Source organism: Melitaea cinxia, chromosome 19 (genome assembly GCF_905220565.1).
Source record: "Melitaea cinxia chromosome 19, ilMelCinx1.1, whole genome shotgun sequence".
Lineage (NCBI taxonomy): Eukaryota > Metazoa > Arthropoda > Insecta > Lepidoptera > Nymphalidae > Melitaea > Melitaea cinxia.
In genome coordinates, this window is record NC_059412.1 from 2,644,201 (window position 1) to 2,663,023 (window position 18,823).

General features: G+C 42.0%; 3 protein-coding genes and 1 long non-coding RNA gene across 4 annotated transcripts in view; 2 read left to right on the forward strand and 2 right to left on the reverse strand.

The window, feature by feature from the left end:
* On the forward strand, positions 1-16,540 carry LOC123662642. The gene is made up of 3 exons (XR_006744532.1): positions 1-74; positions 16,118-16,134; positions 16,530-16,540. It is a non-coding gene; the product is annotated as an uncharacterized LOC123662642 (long non-coding RNA).
* On the forward strand, positions 273-1,519 carry LOC123662640 (speckle-type POZ protein-like). The gene has a single exon (XM_045597452.1). It carries the CDS (start codon positions 342-344, stop codon positions 1,386-1,388), a length of 1,047 nt encoding a protein of 348 aa, XP_045453408.1. The 5' UTR covers positions 273-341; the 3' UTR covers positions 1,389-1,519.
* LOC123662641 (probable RNA-binding protein EIF1AD) lies at positions 2,109-2,811 on the reverse strand. The gene is made up of 2 exons (XM_045597453.1): positions 2,561-2,811; positions 2,109-2,477 (listed from the first exon to the last, which is right to left on the reverse strand). Exons 1-2 carry the CDS (start codon positions 2,681-2,683, stop codon positions 2,124-2,126), a joined length of 477 nt encoding a protein of 158 aa, XP_045453409.1. The 5' UTR covers positions 2,684-2,811; the 3' UTR covers positions 2,109-2,123.
* Positions 8,096-18,823, reverse strand: part of LOC123662639 (DNA polymerase subunit gamma-1, mitochondrial) — a 22,320-nt gene continuing 11,592 nt past the window's right edge. Inside the window, exons 13-18 of the mRNA XM_045597451.1 lie at positions 14,816-15,002; positions 11,353-11,525; positions 10,681-10,816; positions 9,670-9,838; positions 8,876-8,992; positions 8,096-8,299 (exon numbers count right to left, since the gene is read on the reverse strand). Of these exons, the coding sequence (XP_045453407.1) occupies positions 8,113-8,299; positions 8,876-8,992; positions 9,670-9,838; positions 10,681-10,816; positions 11,353-11,525; positions 14,816-15,002 (969 nt within the window). The 3' untranslated portion in view covers positions 8,096-8,112. The remainder of the gene's footprint in view (positions 8,300-8,875; positions 8,993-9,669; positions 9,839-10,680; positions 10,817-11,352; positions 11,526-14,815; positions 15,003-18,823) is intronic.

Here is an 18,823-nt window from a genome sequence, read left to right on the forward strand (position 1 = left end):
TCTTTGCTCAATAGATGGCGTTAAGAAAAATCGAGACTGATGACTCTATACCCGTATATTCAATGTACTCTGTGGTAATACTTACAGAAACCTACGGGTTGCCTACGGGCTACGGGATTGTAACAGCTATAAATTGTAACTTAAAAATTAAAATTTTTATTAAGATTTAAGAAGTTATTTACTATTTTATTTGAAAATACTAGAAGGAAATATATTTTACTTCCAATTAAATTTTATTGATTTTATAATGAAACAACTTTCTCTTCTCTTGATTTGGTTTGTTGTGTTTTATAATGATAAATTGATAACAGAAATTAGAAGATAAAAAGTTAAAAGAAACAATGATGCATCAGATGCGTGAAATTGTGCCTAATATAAATTTTACGTCGCGTACCGAGGGCCAAACGAAGATTAATACAATAATATGGACAGTACCACGTTTTCTTATTTTACTTGAAAATAAAACCACTAGAGAGTTACGAACAGATAATATCAAAGAAACACTCTTCGACTCGGTTTGTTCCCGGTTTCATTTGAAGATGCAGTTTTTGGGTCGTGATAATGATATTATTGAAGTTTATTACCTGTCCCCTGACCCGGTGTTTTTAAAATCCATACTAACTATATGTTTAAAACGATTTGAAGAACGATCTATAGTTATAAAGGAGTTTCACACGGTCCAGGCTAACAAATGGCAATACTTAGCTACAATGTTCAAAAGAGATATAACCGGTTACGATGGACACGACATATTCCTTCTGAACGACGGCAGCTTGCGATTGAAATTTCAATTCATAGTATCAAATGACATTAAAGTAGAACATACCAATGTCCCCGAAGCTCAACTGAGTAATGACTTTGAGAGTCTACTAAATAATGGTCTATTCTCTGATGTCACTATGAAATCCATTGAGGGTACAGAATTTAAAGTACACAAGGCAGTGCTGGCCAGTAGGAGTGTTGTTTTGAAAGCTCACTTTGAACATAATACGACAGAATGCCATACAAATATTGTAGAATCACCGCTCGAGGAAGATGTACTTAAAGAAGTTTTAACATTTATATATAGCGACAAAGCTCCAAGTGTAGATGACACACCGGAGAAGTTACTGGCTGCTGCAGATTATTATCAACTCAGTAGACTTAAAAGCCTCTGTGAGGAAGCTTTGCACAAAAAACTTACTGTTGAGAATGCAATAGAAACTTTGCAATTAGCAGATATACATTCCGCTAAAATATTGAAAAAATTGACGTTGGAGTTCATAAAGGATGGGCAAGCCAAGCTCATTACAAAGACTGAGGGTTGGTCGAAAGTTAAATCTGTCGATTTAATTAAAACTATATACGAGTATATTATGAATGATGATGTTGACACAGATATTAAATAATTACATCTCCCAGTCTCCTTGTATGCTCAGCATATTCTATTTAATGATAGCTTAAATCATTACTTTTCTCAAAATATAATATCTGTATTGTTATTTCTATTGTAGTTAATTAAAAGTTTCATCAAAGCGAACCTTCTTTGATTTGTCTTTCAAACATCAACAATTTACAAGTTGTTAAATTTACTTATATAATTAAAATATGATTAAGTTAAATTACTGAAGAAAATAAACATCAAGAGCAGTTGTTTTTAGTTTAGACGTGCAATTGTTGCATCATGTTTTCAATATACAGAGAGCACAGAGTTACAAATATGATTTTTTCTTTTTTTAAATTTTATTTTGATCTCAAAGCAGTTCAACTTAAAATCTTTTGACTTCTCTGAATCTTTAATCAAGTAATTACAAACTTCTCATTTTAACAGAATAACAGTGAGCTCGAAAGATTTGACTCAATTTAGTGTCATTATTTTTAATAAAATTTTGTACACATTACTTAACATAAAAGAATTTAAGTTCAAAACAAAGTATTAAAAAATCTACATATAGCTAGTTTCACTAATACTATAAAATTAAGTTATAATCAAAAGAAATACTGTTATCTATTTATTTTCATTTATATACCCTTCGCTTTTTTTCCTATTTGTACAGTTTTCTTACTTCTATTCTTTATGTAACTATTGGTGTATAAGGTATTTGTATTTATAGAAATTAATATAAATATATATGTAAATAATTTTATTTTTTAAAATTTTCATTGTCACTACCACCGTCACTGTCGTCACTGGAGTCACTCGAGTCTGAATCACTGTAATATTGTTCCATATGAACTCTGTTTGTATTCACGAACAAATTGTCGTCATCAACTTCTGTACTTTGTTTTTTATCATCGCCAAATTCCTTCGGCCATAGATTGTTTTCCTTGTAATATTTAATGGAATCCTTATTCATTATTTTTACAATTTCGGCTTTTACTTTGTCGCCTTCCGTTATGGGCTCGACTAATACATAGTCACCTCGTTTAACCCATATATTTTTTCGAAACTTCGTAGGCATTGATACTAAATATTCTTCCCCAGTTGAAGTAGTGACCTGTAAAAAAGTGTTTATACTATGAATATAGCAATAATTATCACTAATTTATTTAATTTTGTTTGTTTATTTTGTATTTTCACCTCGTGGAGATTGTTACCGCGACTTTTCAAAACTTTTACGATACTTTGATTTTTCTTCGGTAACTCGTAATCATCCCACATAGCTTCGTTCATTACATGCTTCCTTTTAGTTACTTTTGACATGTTTACTAATAGTAAATTCTTTTATTCATTCATTTATGTATAAAATAAGATTTACAAATTTCCACTAATACTAGCTAGTCTAGTAGTTTCTGTAAGTATTACTATACTCTGTCTAGTAGTGTCAAGATCAATCTAGGGCTGCCATCACAAAATTTTAAATTGCCGTGTTTTGGGTATCTGGATTACTGGTGTTTTGGAATAAAAACTACAAAATTGCCGTGTATATTTACTTTATTTATATTCACATGTAAGATTAAATATTAGGTACATTAAAACATTATTCTTCACAATCATCATACGAATTTCTTATCGTAACCAACATTTCCTCTTCGGCTTTGTTCAATTTATATTTATTTTTTTCCTTCATATTGCTTACCATTTCTTTCGTTGGTTTGAAATTTACACAATTTCCTTGGGATCGGAGATCAGTGCTTAGCCAGTAAAGTTCCATTTATTGTGGAAGTAATAACTTTATTTCTTGTTTTTGTTCTTATTAGATTCACTTCACTGAAAATTCTTTCACAGTCTGCATTGGCATGTGGAAGAGATAATACGCTAAGCACAAAACCGGCTAAATGTTCGCAACCGAGTACAGGTTATGTAAAAAATTTTGACCAAAAGTTGTCCGTCTTCATTTGCGATACTTCTAATTTGGAATATTTATTTACCGACGGGAGCATTCGCCATTCGTCATTGATTTTCTGATGAGGATCTTCATCTCTTGTAATTATAAGTAGATATTCAACTATAGGCATTAATGTGGTAAATGTTTCCCGTATTTTCTCACTGATTGCTTCTTCTGGCATTAGATGCTTTAATAAACGTAAGTATAAGTAATAAGGGATCAGAAAAATCGTATCTTTTTTGGATCTCCTTACAACCTGCAATTAGAAATTTCTTTACTCTGGTTTGGAATTCTTTCAAATGGTCTGGTTTATTTGTAATATCCGGTTTTTTAAGATCATTTAAAATTTTCACACCTAGATATAACGTAGAGATATGATTATCGCCATTATCCGGATTGATTACTGCCAAATCTGTTTGATTTACACTACCGTCCAAAAGTTTGGAAGCAACAAGATAAAATCAAATAAAATAAAAGTAAGCCATCTTAAATTTTTTTTATTGATACAGAATTAAAAAAATAGACAAAACACACTTCTACAACAATGAAATTAAATAAGTAATATAAAAATTAAATTAAATTTTAGCTTCATCGAAGTGTCCACCCCTCTCTTTAATTACCTTCTCGCATATTCTAGGCATCCTACTAATTAATTTCATAAAATACTGTTCATCTAACTTCTTCCATTCGCTCTGTAATAGTTGCCACAAATGTTCTGAGCTCGTAGGAGATTGATTTTTCACCCTTCTATCTAGTTCATCCCAAACAAGTTCAATGGGAGAAAGGTCAGGTGATTGAGACGGCCACTGCATGATTTTCACATCTTTTTTCTTCCTTAAAAAGTTCTGGCACAGTTTGGACGAATGTTTCGGGTCGTTATCTTGCTGAAAAACGAACCCAGGACCAATAAGATTCAGTCCACCGGGTATGGCGAAATCCTTAAGAATTTTCAAATAGCGTTCCTTGTTTAGTTTTTCGGTTATCCTCACAAGACTTCCGGGTTTATTGTTGCCGAAACACCCCCAAACCATGACATTACCACCACCATGTTTGATAGTAGGCACTGTACAAGCTTCTGAAGCTCTCTCTCCTTTAGATCGGCGCACAAAAACACGTCTATTGGACCCGAAAATCTGAAACTTCGATTCGTCACTCCAAAGAACTTTTTTCCATTGGTTTATTGTCCAGTTTTTATGTTCCTTTGCCCATTCTAGTCTGTTTTTCTTATGCCGAATTGTTAGTTTTGGTTTTTTAACTGCAACACAACCTCTTAGCCCCGCAGACAGTAGTCGTCTTTTAACTGTTGTTATTGACACGGGTGTTCCTCGCGTTTCATTCAGAGATGCGGTAATTTGTGGTGCAGTTAAGCGACGATTCCGTTTAGAAAGAACTCTGATGAAGTTATCCTCTTGACTTGTAGTGGATTTGGGCCTACCAGACCTTTTTCTATCTTCATTTTTGCCAGTTTCTTTTTTTCTAGCGAGGGTGTAGTGGACACCTTTACAAGAAATTCCGAGTTTTTTTGCGATTTGGCGTTCACTGTAGCCTTCCTCACGCAGAGTACAAATAGCGCTTCGCTGTTCAAGTGTGATTTGCTTGCGTTTTGCCATTTTCAATAAAAAAAAAAGACGGTCAAGGAAGTAGTCGAAATCTTTTGAATACAGACGATGTTAATATCACAACCTTCGCGTTCTAATGCTCAAGTGTGACTAAATAAGGTCCAAAAAAGATATAAACTACAAAATATTTTCAATAAAACCGCATCAATGCATGAAAGAAAGTCCCCGGCGGATGAAGTAATAAAACACGTGTTTCGTCAAAATCCAGGAATTTGTTAAAACTCAAGGAATATGCACTAGTAGTCCTTTTGTTTTGTGTTAAAAAATCACAAAAGGTCATAAAACTTTATTTTATTGCTATTATTTACCGCAGGGAGTCGGCAATCTTTTGTTTTGTTTGAAATCAGGTGTGCTTCCAAACTTTTGGACGGTAGTGTACATAGTCTCGTGAAACAACTTAACAATTCTTTGAATATCATTCTCAACCTTTCATCCAATTCTACCAATTTCGGCTCACTACTCTGGAAATATTCATTTAATTTCACGAACTTTAGCAATACCCATTGCAAGAATAAAAAATACAATTTAACAAAAGGATCATTTAAGTCATGGTAAATTATTTCTGTAACAAAGATACGCTCATCAAGCCATTTTTTCAAAAAAAAAAAAAATGTAAACTGACCCATTGGTCAAGTATTCTGTTAACAACTGTTAATAGTGACAACCACCGTGTTTGAGAGGGATGGAGAAATTTCGCCTCTTGAAGCTATTTAAAAAAAAAAAACTCTATATGTATACAATGGCAAATTTACCTATCTTTGCAGTCATAACTGTCAGCTCGTATTGAACATTTTTAACACAGTCTAATATGGTTAATTTTTCCAAATCTTCCATTGTTTTATTTAGGGTATGTTCCGATATGCACTGTGAGCACTGCACAGTGCACACTATCACTGTAGAAAAATTCGTCCCGTTATGAACTGCCAGTATACTGTCGCAGTACCCTAGGGAAATATATGACGTCATAAATCGCCGTCCTATTCTACTGTGAGTACTGGTGTGTTCGAGGTAAGGTACTCGCAGTACTTTGATCACGTGATTAGTCAAAACCACTCGAGTGCCAACTGCCAAATGTTTTTCAAACAAAACCTCCAGTTTAATCACCGAATTATAAATTTAACAGTTTTACTGAAAAATTAACAAACGCACTAGACGTCACTACAATTTTCGAGAGTTTCCCTCGATTTCTCTGTGATTAAAGGGGTAATTGCCAATAGCAAACCACCACTTATAAAAAATAATGAAGGCGTCCAATTAACCGTGGGTAGTATTAAAGTGGGCGCCTTGACTTACAGGAATTGTGGGGAGATAGGGTCGTAAAGAAGGACTCCATACAAAAAACGGCTAAGATCTAGATTAGGTAAAACCGAATTTCGGGACCATGGGGGGATGGGGGAGGGGAGGGTGGGGAACACTACCCCTGGTACCACTATCACACCTCGGAACCCCATGGTTATGGAGATATCGATGATTAGTTTTGAGGTTAGAAGAGGAATTGGTCATTCGTTAGTTAAGTGGCCTCCAATTTATGGGGTGAAATGGGGGTGGGAGGGTAAAGGGTGGTGGGGAGGGTGGGTTTTTTAGCCCCCCGTAGTGTGCGTTTCGCGTAAACCCCGTGGTTTCGAAGATATCGTGTTTGAAGTTTTGGGGTTAACTTTACGTGATTCAGAGATATTACAATACCTTAGAGCTCCGTGTCTGACTCCACCTTAACTCCGGTGCAGCGGGAAGTGCACTCATATGCTCCAATCACCAACTTTCACATTTTATTTTCGAACAAATTTACGTAAAAACGATCTCGATTGCAAGATCAACAAACGATACGAACTGACGCTTAACGACTGACAAATCGACATTTTTAAACAAAATAACGCGTCAGACATAATATTCTAATAAAATTAGTAACATTGCGTGCTAGAATATAGGTTTAGAAATTCGAAAAATACCCAAAACCGAATCGGAGCACCCCACTGTCCACGTGGTCTTGGTCTGTCCTACCCCTAGAGTGTTTTTTTTGTGCCGCGGAGGCGCGGAGGGAGGGCAGCCCTCGCCCGCCGTGCGAAAGCGCGCGAAGGAATGCGTAGAGGAGCGGCTGAGGCTGGTCGCCGAAGGCGACCAGCCTCCGCTGCGGAACGGAGCATGAGTGAGCGTGCTTTCGCACGCAAGGGCGGAAGGGCTGCACTTCCCGCAGCGCCGGAGCCAAGCGTTCCTCTAACTTTCGAAATTCTTCTTCTAACCTCAAAACTTTAACCATGGATATCTCCATAACCATGGGGTTCCGAGGTGTGACAGTGGTACCAGGAGTAGCGTTCCCCACCCTCTCCCCCCCCATCCCCCCACGGTCCCGAAATTCGGTTTTACCTAATCTAAAGCTTTACCCAAAAAACAGATGAGTGAATGCATAAAAGAGGGTGTGAGGTAAAATAGAAGAGGTGAAGCGTAATAAGCTACGATAATCACTTACCATCAGGTGAAGCTTACGCTTGTTTTCCGACCTAGTCTTATATATAAAATTCTTGTGTTACAATGTTAGTTACAATAATCCTCCGAAACGGCTGGACCTATTTTTATGAAATTTTGTGTGCATATCGGGTAGGTCTGAGAATCGAACATCTATTTTTCATCAACTATTTCAATCTATTTCTTATTCAACACCAAATGTAAAGGGTAGTCCACTCCTATTTTTTTTTTGTTAAATTATTTATTTTTTACTTTATTATGATTTGGCGTTGAAAAATACAGACAACCCTAAATTTTCACCCTTTACCACCAACCCCTATTTTTAAATAGCCTTTAGCGGCAAGACAACGTTTGTCGAGTCAGCTAGTTATATATAAAAAAGGCGTTCATGGGCTACGATAATCGCTTACTACCAGGCGTACTGTACGCGTGTTACCCAATCTAGAGGTAAAAAGGAAAACCAGGGGTGGCTTTACGTATAGTGCAAGGGGTGCGGTGTATAGGGTCGCCAAAACCGTATAAATGAAAAAAAAGGTCATACAAAAACGTGGAACTGTCGTCAGAGCGCCATGGTATTAATTGCACCAGGGCAAGAGCTAGAGCCAGCCCTACAAACAGTTCCCAAAGTTTTCAGATGCTAATAAGTTAAAAGAACAAACTTCTGTCATCATTCATCTCATACGCAAAATAAAATCAACTTGTCGTTATTTTCAATACAATATCGTTTATTTACATTTCTCTAGAATATCAAATATAGTTAATGATTCTCCATTAGGTATCCCGTAGCCCTTTTCTAAGCCATGAGGGTTTGATGGTGTAGTGCAGCAAAGGTTTGCTTCTTTTCTTAAGACTTGGTCTACTTCTACTGATGTGAAGAAAGCAACTGACATAGGCAGATCGTGTATACCAACCCTATAACAAAAAGTACACATATACTATTTTAAGTTATATAAAATCATATAATGACACAACTTATCGGTAACGCGAGGACCTCAGTCAGTAAAGTATCCGAAACGACGGGCATCTAAAAAACTTAATAACGGTTTATAAGTTTTTTTAGATGCCTGTCGTTCGATAAAATCCGAAAAAGTTGTTTCATTATAATGAGTGAAATTCGCGTAAACATTAGAAATAAACATATAATCTGATTTTATAATCCTTTATTAATTAACAATCAACATGTATATTGTTTACATAAGAACTATTGAAGCGGTTTTTAATAGAATTTGTTACTTAGAAAATCAATCATGCTAGGTATTATACATCTATATAATATAGATTATAGGTCGGTTTTTCCATATTTTTAAACAAAAAGATTTACTTTTATCGCGCTATATGAATCGAAATATCGACGCCACCTCTTGGTGTAAGTACTAAATATCAACTTTAATATATTTTGAAAATTTATTTTTTAGTTTTACCACAGCAGATCTCAGTAGTTCAAGTCCTTAATGATAATTATTCGTAATAATAAAAAGCAAACCTTACTTTTGTGAACAAAACGCTCTTGTGAAAAGGTTAGTGATTTGCAAAGCTAGGGCCGCTTTGTACTTGTGTTCATCTGGCACTAAGTACCGCACTTCATCGTGGAAACTTAAACAGAATCTGTAAACGTTTTAATGCTTATTAAACTAGTTTATTTCAACACATTATGAGGAATATCTCAATAAAATTTAAACTGAAATTAAATTATTAAACAAATGAGGGTAGTTGCGTTTAACTTGCTAAGGTCCTACGAGCCGTTTTTTAGCCATTTGTTGAAATGTAACAATTTTCATGAATAAGATCAGATATTAGGATAATTCATCATTAAGAATAATCATAAGAATTGATACCAATACACGGTAACTTCTAAGTTATTTTTATGATGTGTTAAGAACTTCGTTTTATAGACTACCATTTTTTAAGCTGAGGTACGGCACAGCAGCCCGAATAGTGTAGTACCTCGACATTACAGAAGATTACAGCTAAACAACACTGCCCTTAAGAAGTGTTGTGGTCCTGTTGGTAAGTAAGGCGAACAGAGCTGCTACGGGAGATTAGGGGTAGAGTCGGCAACGCGCTTGCGATACTTCTGGTGTTGCAAGCGTTTATATGCTACGGTAATCACTTACCATCAGATGAGCCGTAGGCTTGTTTGCCGACCTGGTTGTACTAAAAAAAATCCTATAATCAAACTTACTTTGCCTTGTACATATTAGTTGAACTAATAAATTATTCAAAAATCACCAAACTCAAGTAAGGTATTGTTAGTTTTAAGTATATTCCTAGAGTTAAAATACCTAGCCTTCGGAGCAAGATGAGCCATGCTGACCAGCATGAGATGTAAGAAGTCAGCCGCTGCGCTCTGGACCGCCCAATTGAGGCGTGTCCCTCCCCAACGCCCTCCCGCTTGTTCTAGTGATCTAGACAGCCTACCCTCTAGGAATGCTGTGGCTGGCTTTTCAGAGTCTATTACCAAAAAAAATTGGATTAAAATGCAACTAATACAAGCAAAGACAGAAAAAAAATTAGATACAAATTAGACCGCTTGTTCCAGCGATCTCGGCAGTCTTCTTACTAGAAACGCTGTGACCGATTTCTCATTGCCTATTACCATTTTCAATTAAAATGTATCACACAGAAACAGGAAATGATGAGAAAAATTATTATTGTGGCTCCCGGTTCAGGGGTTGGGAAAAGGGAGGCAGTTGTTGGGGGCACCCTAGAGACTGAGAAAGCTTGCCGTGTAGAAACGTTGGCTGGCTTCTCAGACTCTATTACCATCGATTTTTAATTAAATATAATTAATATATACAAAGACAGAAAGCAGTTATGATAAGAATTATTATTTCAGGACGTATGGCTTTCAAACGCCACCTTTTTAGTATATGGACAAGCTTCTGACACACAGCGCCCTCTTTGTTTCCCATCTTTATCAAGAAGAAAGGTATCGTTCTACCTCCAAGTAACAAATTCAAAATAACTGGCATAATTATATGTCGGTTTTGTAATGTTAGTAAATATAAATAAATATCTTTAACATTTAGCGATAAGCAACTTAATGCTCGTGTTACAGATAACAGCCGACTGATACAGCAACATATTTATATATTTTTTTTTGATATTTATAAAAATAGTACACTAAATTATAAATAAATACATATATGACACCCAGATTAGGGACGAGAATCATTCCCCACGGACCAGAAAATAAGGTCTATTAAGTTGGATTTCGCATTTCAAATATAAGTAAGATTGCTTCATAAGACGCTCAGCTACTTACTAATTAGAATATGTACTTTATTACGAACCAGCAATTTCCTCCAATTTGTTAAACATTTCCGACTCGGTCCCTCCCACCCATTTCGGCCTCTCGAACATTTCTTCAACTCTCTTACTACTGAGTTTTGCGAGACGCATCGCTTGGTACGATGACATCTCAATGGGCTATGAACAAATTTTATGAAAAAAAAAATAAGTTTCAATTCACGACAACAAACTGTCTGTAGATACGCATGTGTGCGGTAAACGTGCAAAATCAAGTCCAGAAAATGTAGTGCCAAGGTTTTTTTTTTATTAAATAAATATGTCATTTTTTAGATGTTTTTCTTAGCTTCTTTTTCTTTATTTGTATTAAAATATCCCATTTTTTCTATTATATTCTCAAAAAAGCAATAACAACACTTTTTGCTAGTATATGGACTGTACTGTTACTAATTGCCTATTTGTTCTGTTACTCTTTGGGCTATACCAAAATTACATGTTTACAAACACGCTCACATTGCACTAAATTTTATTATATCTATATAAGTGTTGAGAGGGAGATATAAGTTAGTAAAGATAGAAAGAGAGAAAGTTACGTTTCGTTAGTTTTAATTCAGTCGTGTGGTCAAAAGCACACGTTTTTTATTAAAAAAAATTTTGTCTATGATAATAAAAACAATAAAATCACTAGATCGATATCTTTTCCGTTATTATCATACCTGATCTCCTAATTCCTCATCAACGAAACCTTCCATATATTTCTTTTTCAATCTATACACTCGCTTTCCCTTTGTGGTTGCGAACATTTTAGCCGCTTTACTCTTCGCTTCGGATATCGTCATTGTCGGGTTAAATTGTTTCAGCAGGCGTTCTGCGAAGTTTTGACCGGCTCCTGTTAATAGATATTTTATATAAAGTAAATTACTTGTGTAGTTAAGGCTTTGCTCTTTGACTTAAGTTTTGCTCCTTCCCTAACACGAAAAATGAAGTAGGACTGATACTAAATACATCGGTGAGGCCGGTTGGGTTGTGTTCTCTGGGGTGTGGTCGGTGGAGTGTTTTTGATGGGATGTTATCTGTGAAGGATGGTCGGTGGGGTGTAGTCAATGGTGTGTTCGGTAGGACTTGTTGTGCGTTCAGTATGGATCGGTGTTGCATGGTTGATGAGGTGTGTATGGCTGGACATGGTGGATGAGGTGTTGTGGTCGGTGGGCTGTGATCGGTGAGGCGTGATGAGTGAAGGATGATCGGTGGGTCGTAGTCAGTGGGGTGTGGTCGGTGAAGGATGAACTGTGGGGAGTGTTCGGTGAAGTATGGTTTGTGAGAGGTTGTCGAGGGCGTGGTCGGTGGAGCACAGTCGGTGGGGAATGGTTTTTGGGAGTGTGATCGGTGTGGCGTTGTCAGCGGGGCATTTTGGTTGGGCGTGGTCGATGAAGTGTGGTGATCGGTGTGCTGTGAGTTGTCCTCGATGAGGTGTGATGGGTGTTGGATGATTTGTGAGTCGTGTTCAGTGGGGTGTAATCAGTGAAGGATGTACGGTGAGGTGCGGTCGGTGAAGGATGGAGTGAAGGGCGTCGTCGGTGGGGTTTGCCGTCCTCGATGAGGTATGATGGGTGTAGGATGGTTTGTGGGTTGTGTTCAGTGGGGTGTGATCAGTGAAGGATGTACGGCGAGGTGCGGTCGCTGAAGGTCGGTGGGCTTTGCCCCCGGCAGTACCGTAGATGCGCGCGTAGTTGATGACCTTGGCGTGGTCGCGGCGCACGCCGGCCGCCCGCGCCGTCAGCGAGTGCAGGTCGGAGGCGCGGCGCTTGTCGCCCGCCAGCACGGCCCACGCGAAGGCGCTGCCCCCACACAGCCACACCACCCCCCGCACCACCCCCGTCCACAGTACCGTAGATGCGCGCGTAGTTGATGACCTTGGCGTGGTCGCGGCGCACGCCGGCCGCCCGCGCCGTCAGCGAGTGCAGGTCGGAGGCGCGGCGCTTGTCGCCCGCCAGCACGGCCCACGCGAAGGCGCTGCCCCCACACAGCCACACCACCCCCCGCACCCCCGCACCACCCCCGTCCACAGTACCGTAGATGCGCGCGTAGTTGATGACCTTGGCGTGGTCGCGGCGCACGCCGGCCGCCCGCGCCGTCAGCGAGTGCAGGTCGGAGGCGCGGCGCTTGTCGCCCGCCAGCACGGCCCACGCGAAGGCGCTGCCCCCACACAGCCACACCACCCCCCGCACCACCCCCGTCCACAGTACCGTAGATGCGCGCGTAGTTGATGACCTTGGCGTGGTCGCGGCGCACGCCGGCCGCCCGCGCCGTCAGCGAGTGCAGGTCGGAGGCGCGGCGCTTGTCGCCCGCCAGCACGGCCCACGCGAAGGCGCTGCCCCCACACAGCCACACCCCCCCCCGCACCACCCCCGTCCACAGTACCGTAGATGCGCGCGTAGTTGATGACCTTGGCGTGGTCGCGGCGCACGCCGGCCGCCCGCGCCGTCAGCGAGTGCAGGTCGGAGGCGCGGCGCTTGTCGCCCGCCAGCACGGCCCACGCGAAGGCGCTGCCCCCACACAGCCACACCACCCCCCGCACCACCCCCGTCCACAGTACCGTAGATGCGCGCGTAGTTGATGACCTTGGCGTGGTCGCGGCGCACGCCGGCCGCCCGCGCCGTCAGCGAGTGCAGGTCGGAGGCGCGGCGCTTGTCGCCCGCCAGCACGGCCCACGCGAAGGCGCTGCCCCCACACAGCCACACCACCCCCCCCACCCCCCCCGTCCACAGTACCGTAGATGCGCGCGTAGTTGATGACCTTGGCGTGGTCGCGGCGCACGCCGGCCGCCCGCGCCGTCAGCGAGTGCAGGTCGGAGGCGCGGCGCTTGTCGCCCGCCAGCACGGCCCACGCGAAGGCGCTGCCCCCACACAGCCACACCACCCCCCGCACCCCCCCCGTCCACAGTACCGTAGATGCGCGCGTAGTTGATGACCTTGGCGTGGTCGCGGCGCACGCCGGCCGCCCGCGCCGTCAGCGAGTGCAGGTCGGAGGCGCGGCGCTTGTCGCCCGCCAGCACGGCCCACGCGAAGGCGCTGCCCCCACACAGCCACACCACCCCCCGCACCACCCCCGTCCACAGTACCGTAGATGCGCGCGTAGTTGATGACCTTGGCGTGGTCGCGGCGCACGCCGGCCGCCCGCGCCGTCAGCGAGTGCAGGTCGGAGGCGCGGCGCTTGTCGCCCGCCAGCACGGCCCACGCGAAGGCGCTGCCCCCACACAGCCACACCACCCCCCGCACCACCCCCGTCCACAGTACCGTAGATGCGCGCGTAGTTGATGACCTTGGCGTGGTCGCGGCGCACGCCGGCCGCCCGCGCCGTCAGCGAGTGCAGGTCGGAGGCGCGGCGCTTGTCGCCCGCCAGCACGGCCCACGCGAAGGCGCTGCCCCCACACAGCCACACCACCCCCCGCACCACCCCCGTCCACAGTACCGTAGATGCGCGCGTAGTTGATGACCTTGGCGTGGTCGCGGCGCACGCCGGCCGCCCGCGCCGTCAGCGAGTGCAGGTCGGAGGCGCGGCGCTTGTCGCCCGCCAGCACGGCCCACGCGAAGGCGCTGCCCCCACACAGCCACACCACCCCCCGCACCACCCCCGTCCACAGTACCGTAGATGCGCGCGTAGTTGATGACCTTGGCGTGGTCGCGGCGCACGCCGGCCGCCCGCGCCGTCAGCGAGTGCAGGTCGGAGGCGCGGCGCTTGTCGCCCGCCAGCACGGCCCACGCGAAGGCGCTGCCCCCACACAGCCACACCACCCCCCGCACCACCCCCGTCCACAGTACCGTAGATGCGCGCGTAGTTGATGACCTTGGCGTGGTCGCGGCGCACGCCGGCCGCCCGCGCCGTCAGCGAGTGCAGGTCGGAGGCGCGGCGCTTGTCGCCCGCCAGCACGGCCCACGCGAAGGCGCTGCCCCCACACAGCCACACCACCCCCCGCACCACCCCCGTCCACAGTACCGTAGATGCGCGCGTAGTTGATGACCTTGGCGTGGTCGCGGCGCACGCCGGCCGCCCGCGCCGTCAGCGAGTGCAGGTCGGAGGCGCGGCGCTTGTCGCCCGCCAGCACGGCCCACGCGAAGGCGCTGCCCCCACACAGCCACACCACCCCCCGCACCCCCGCACCACCCCCGTCCACAGTACCGTAGATGCGCGCGTAGTTGATGACCTTGGCGTGGTCGCGGCGCACGCCGGCCGCCCGCGCCGTCAGCGAGTGCAGGTCGGAGGCGCGGCGCTTGTCGCCCGCCAGCACGGCCCACGCGAAGGCGCTGCCGCCGCACAGCCGCGCGCGCCCGCCGCCGTCCCCCAGCAGCGCCGCCACCCACAGCTCCTGCACGCGAGCCCAATTACAACTTACAAACAAAAAGTCGTACGACGTATAACTAAGTCGTACCCATAGATCAAGTAAAAAATATAGATAACGCACTTAGAACAAAAAAGTGAAGCCACTTTTTTAAATATGTGTGAGTGAGTGAAGTGTTGACACTTTTTAAAAAAAGTCCCTAAAATTTTTATTAAACAATTAATTTAATATAGGTAAAATGGGTATGTGAAAATAAAAACCTGTTTATAGTTTTAAATATATTTACTCCTTTTTTCGCTTCAAATTGTTAAATAAATGTATTGCAGCCATGTTTTGATTTAATGAATTATATAAATCTGTGTCAATGAAAATTGTGTGTTTTAAGTAATTGATGATTTCTCTGAAGGGCAAGTTCCTGTTTTAAAGACGTCTAACTCTTTGCTGTAATGATTTAATTTTTTTTTAAAAATAAGTTCCTGTTTTTTTAACTTTTCTCTTAGTTTATGTTTTCTAGGTGTATTAAAGATTGAATCTTGGTTATTGACTGATTTTAGACTCATCCGGTAGGTCCTAGAACAAAAATACAACAATAAAATACGTAGTAGTAAGTAGTAGTATATACGTGATGGTACTCTGCCAAGTCCACGTTTTGTACCGTACATGTCAGCTTTATCAAAATGGTTTGAACAAACCACATTAGATGAGGATGGCTGTCGTTATAGTTCATTTCGGCTCAGTCGTATAACATCTACCTATTCTATCTATCTCCTATTAAAATATTCGTTGGAAACCTAAAATCATGATATTTAGTAGTATAATATGAGTAGTTAATTCACAAATTTAAACAGACACAAACGAGTTAAAAATTCATATTGACTTCAATTTAAATAAAACATAAAATCACACGATAAAAAAAACACAATAATGATGTCCACTTTCTACTTAATTATTTTTCTGTGATTGCCTACAATTTACTTACCCGCATTTTGGGCTAATGGAAACAAAAATTACTGGTAACACTCCCTCGGTACGTCATTTCGGGACATCGAAATTATAAGTTCCGAATAACCTCAATATTATTTTGGAATAACAAGAAATATAAAGTTTTGTATGTACTTACGTGTGAAACGATATTTCTTGAGACTTTTTATTCACTTTGGTATTGTTTTTACACCATTTAATTACATAAGAACGGCATTTTGAAGGCAAAGTTACTGTACGAGGCCCCGTGAGATACTAACGAAAATGAGCGTAGTTTGATGCATATGTGTGCGTGAGCGCGTGTGTTTACTTGAAGGAGCCGAGTTTTGTGGCTTCAGTAACAACATAGGCCGCGCATTATCTACTTTTTTTTACTTCATCTATGGTCGTACCACCTAAGTTATGACGCCTATTTGCGAGCAGCCCGGGGAAACAATAGCTCCTGAGTCGTCGTTTTGCAAATAAAAATAAAATTCATTAAAAAGATAATTTTATATGTAATTTAAAACTCCCTGCTGTGAAGCGGCAGACTCAACTTCACATTAAGACGCAATTGCTTTTATATTTGGTAAGGCGTCAACTGATCGATAGAGACGGTGAACAAAAATATTTTGGGGATAATATATCGCTAACTCTGCTCAAAGTAAGATCTCATTCTTTTCCCAGACCTTTGGGACCAAGGGGAGGAGATGCTGGAATTCTACCTGGGCGCGTCTCGCGTTCGGCGTATAGAGGAATGCCGTCTGCGGTTAAGAGCGGGCCGCAGGCGGTAGGGGTCTTCGGACCCTCGCGGACCAAAACCAGGGGTAGGGTACGAAAGCACATTGGGGCGCAAAGCAGAGAACTTTCTTTCTAGAAAATCTAAAAGGCCTTACTTAAGTACAGGCAGTTCTTGCAGTTTTCTTAGAGATCCGTTGTACTCAGCGTAGGTTTCTGAATCCAATTTTTGAGACAACAAATAGACCAATATTGGATTCCACGTTGATATATCAATCTGTAAATTCTTGATAGCATTTAAGGTTTCATGGTGACGTCATGTATTTTCTTTAGTTGTCCCGCTGACTGTTGTGTATGTTAGAAAGGCTTAATAAAGTTGAAATGTAAGAAGTAAATAACAATTTTTTGTTATTATAGCGATTGTTTAGTATATCCCAACAAGTGTTGTAGTTTTCAGAGCTTATTCGGAGATGTTGAATAAGTCTTTCTGCGTTTCCACGCACCTTGCTTTTAAGAAACTGCATTTTTTGGGCATTGGAGAGAGTGGGGTTGCTATGTACAGCCTCCGTGATCTTGAAAGATCTGAAAAGATCTTTAAACGACACCCATTGGTTATGATTACCGTTGAGAAACCGGAATTTCTAGTTGAGGGGTTGACTTCTCGCGATGCGTGACCGACCACATCTTGGAGTTAATATCCCCTTTTAATTTTGTTAAATCGTTTTTCGTAGGAATCAAAACGCGTTTCGTATGAAATGTTTTCTTCACCCATTTCACAAACTATATCCCAGTGTAAATTATCCACAGCAGACCACCTGCTTTTTAGTGATGTAAGCGTGTCTTCAAACTCCCATTTTTCGGATATGCAACCAACATCTATGAGCCCAATAGTCTTTTCCAATGCTTTAAAGTTAACCTCCTGTTTTCGTAAAAGATTGCTCAAGTTTAAGCTCGAAGTAGACCCTGAATTCTCCTCGGCAGTAACCTTCGTATACTCTTTAAAATACGACTCCCTAGACATACCTACTTCCTGTTTTCTTTGTTGTGTAAACTTTTCCAAATAATTTTTTGTTTCAGTATAAAACTGTAATGCTTGTTGATAATAATTCTCAATAAAATACGGATAGTTCGTTTTTTCCGGTATTTCTTCTAATTTGTTATGATTTTCTAAAAATTCTTTCCAATATGCCTCGAGAGTTTCTACACGATGTCTTATGTAAGACGGAGTTTTACGCTCCGATGAATCTTTTTTAAAATTAGTAACTTTTCCATTGCATCCATGGTCTCGTTTTGGGATTCTACAATGCTTACGTAGTCTTCCATTATGAGAAAATAAAATAAAAAGATCTTACTTGTTTTCTGCAGCAGCTGACGTTACTCAACCAGGACGCCGAGTATATCACCACCTTTGTTTTCGGATCACAACGAATAGTAGCCCGACACTGCGACTTTGTTAATGTTTATTCACGAAGTTCAAGCACTGACTGTTCTCCAAAGTTCTCTCTCTGTTCACCTCAAACCACGAATATTTTAACACGCGCGAGGTTTTTGCTGTCACCAACCCGCCTGCCCAGCGTGGTGACTACGGGCAAAACATATGAGTTCGCGCTATTTTTTGGCGTGAACTTGTGGAGGCCTATGTCCAGCAGTGGGCTGTATAGGCTGTAGTGATGAGGTTTTTGCTCGAAGGACCATAATGTAGGGTGCCTGAGCCTTAGCGAAATGTTTTATGTTTAAATGTTAAAATTAGAAAGAACTATAGGTTCAAGATGTTTATTAGATTTAAACGTTATTAATGTTAATGAGTGCATCCGATTTTAGACACAGTGAAGTATGCCGTATATACGTGTATATGTATGAAGTATGTATGTGTATATTAAGTGCATCGCCATGCATGTGCGATGTTTTTTTGTTGAGCAACAAGAGATGGAAAGTGTGAGAGTGATATTGAAAGAAGAGTGAATGCAGGAAACAGGGTGAATGGAGCTTTGCACTCCTTTATGAGCAGTCGGAAGATGTCTAACAAGGCTCGTTTGGCTGTGCATTTGGAGGTGTTGGTTCCGACACTCGTGTACGGAAGTGAAAGTTGGGTATGGCAGAAGAAACATGAAAGCAGAATAAATGCAGTTGAGATGAGAGCGTTAAGAAGT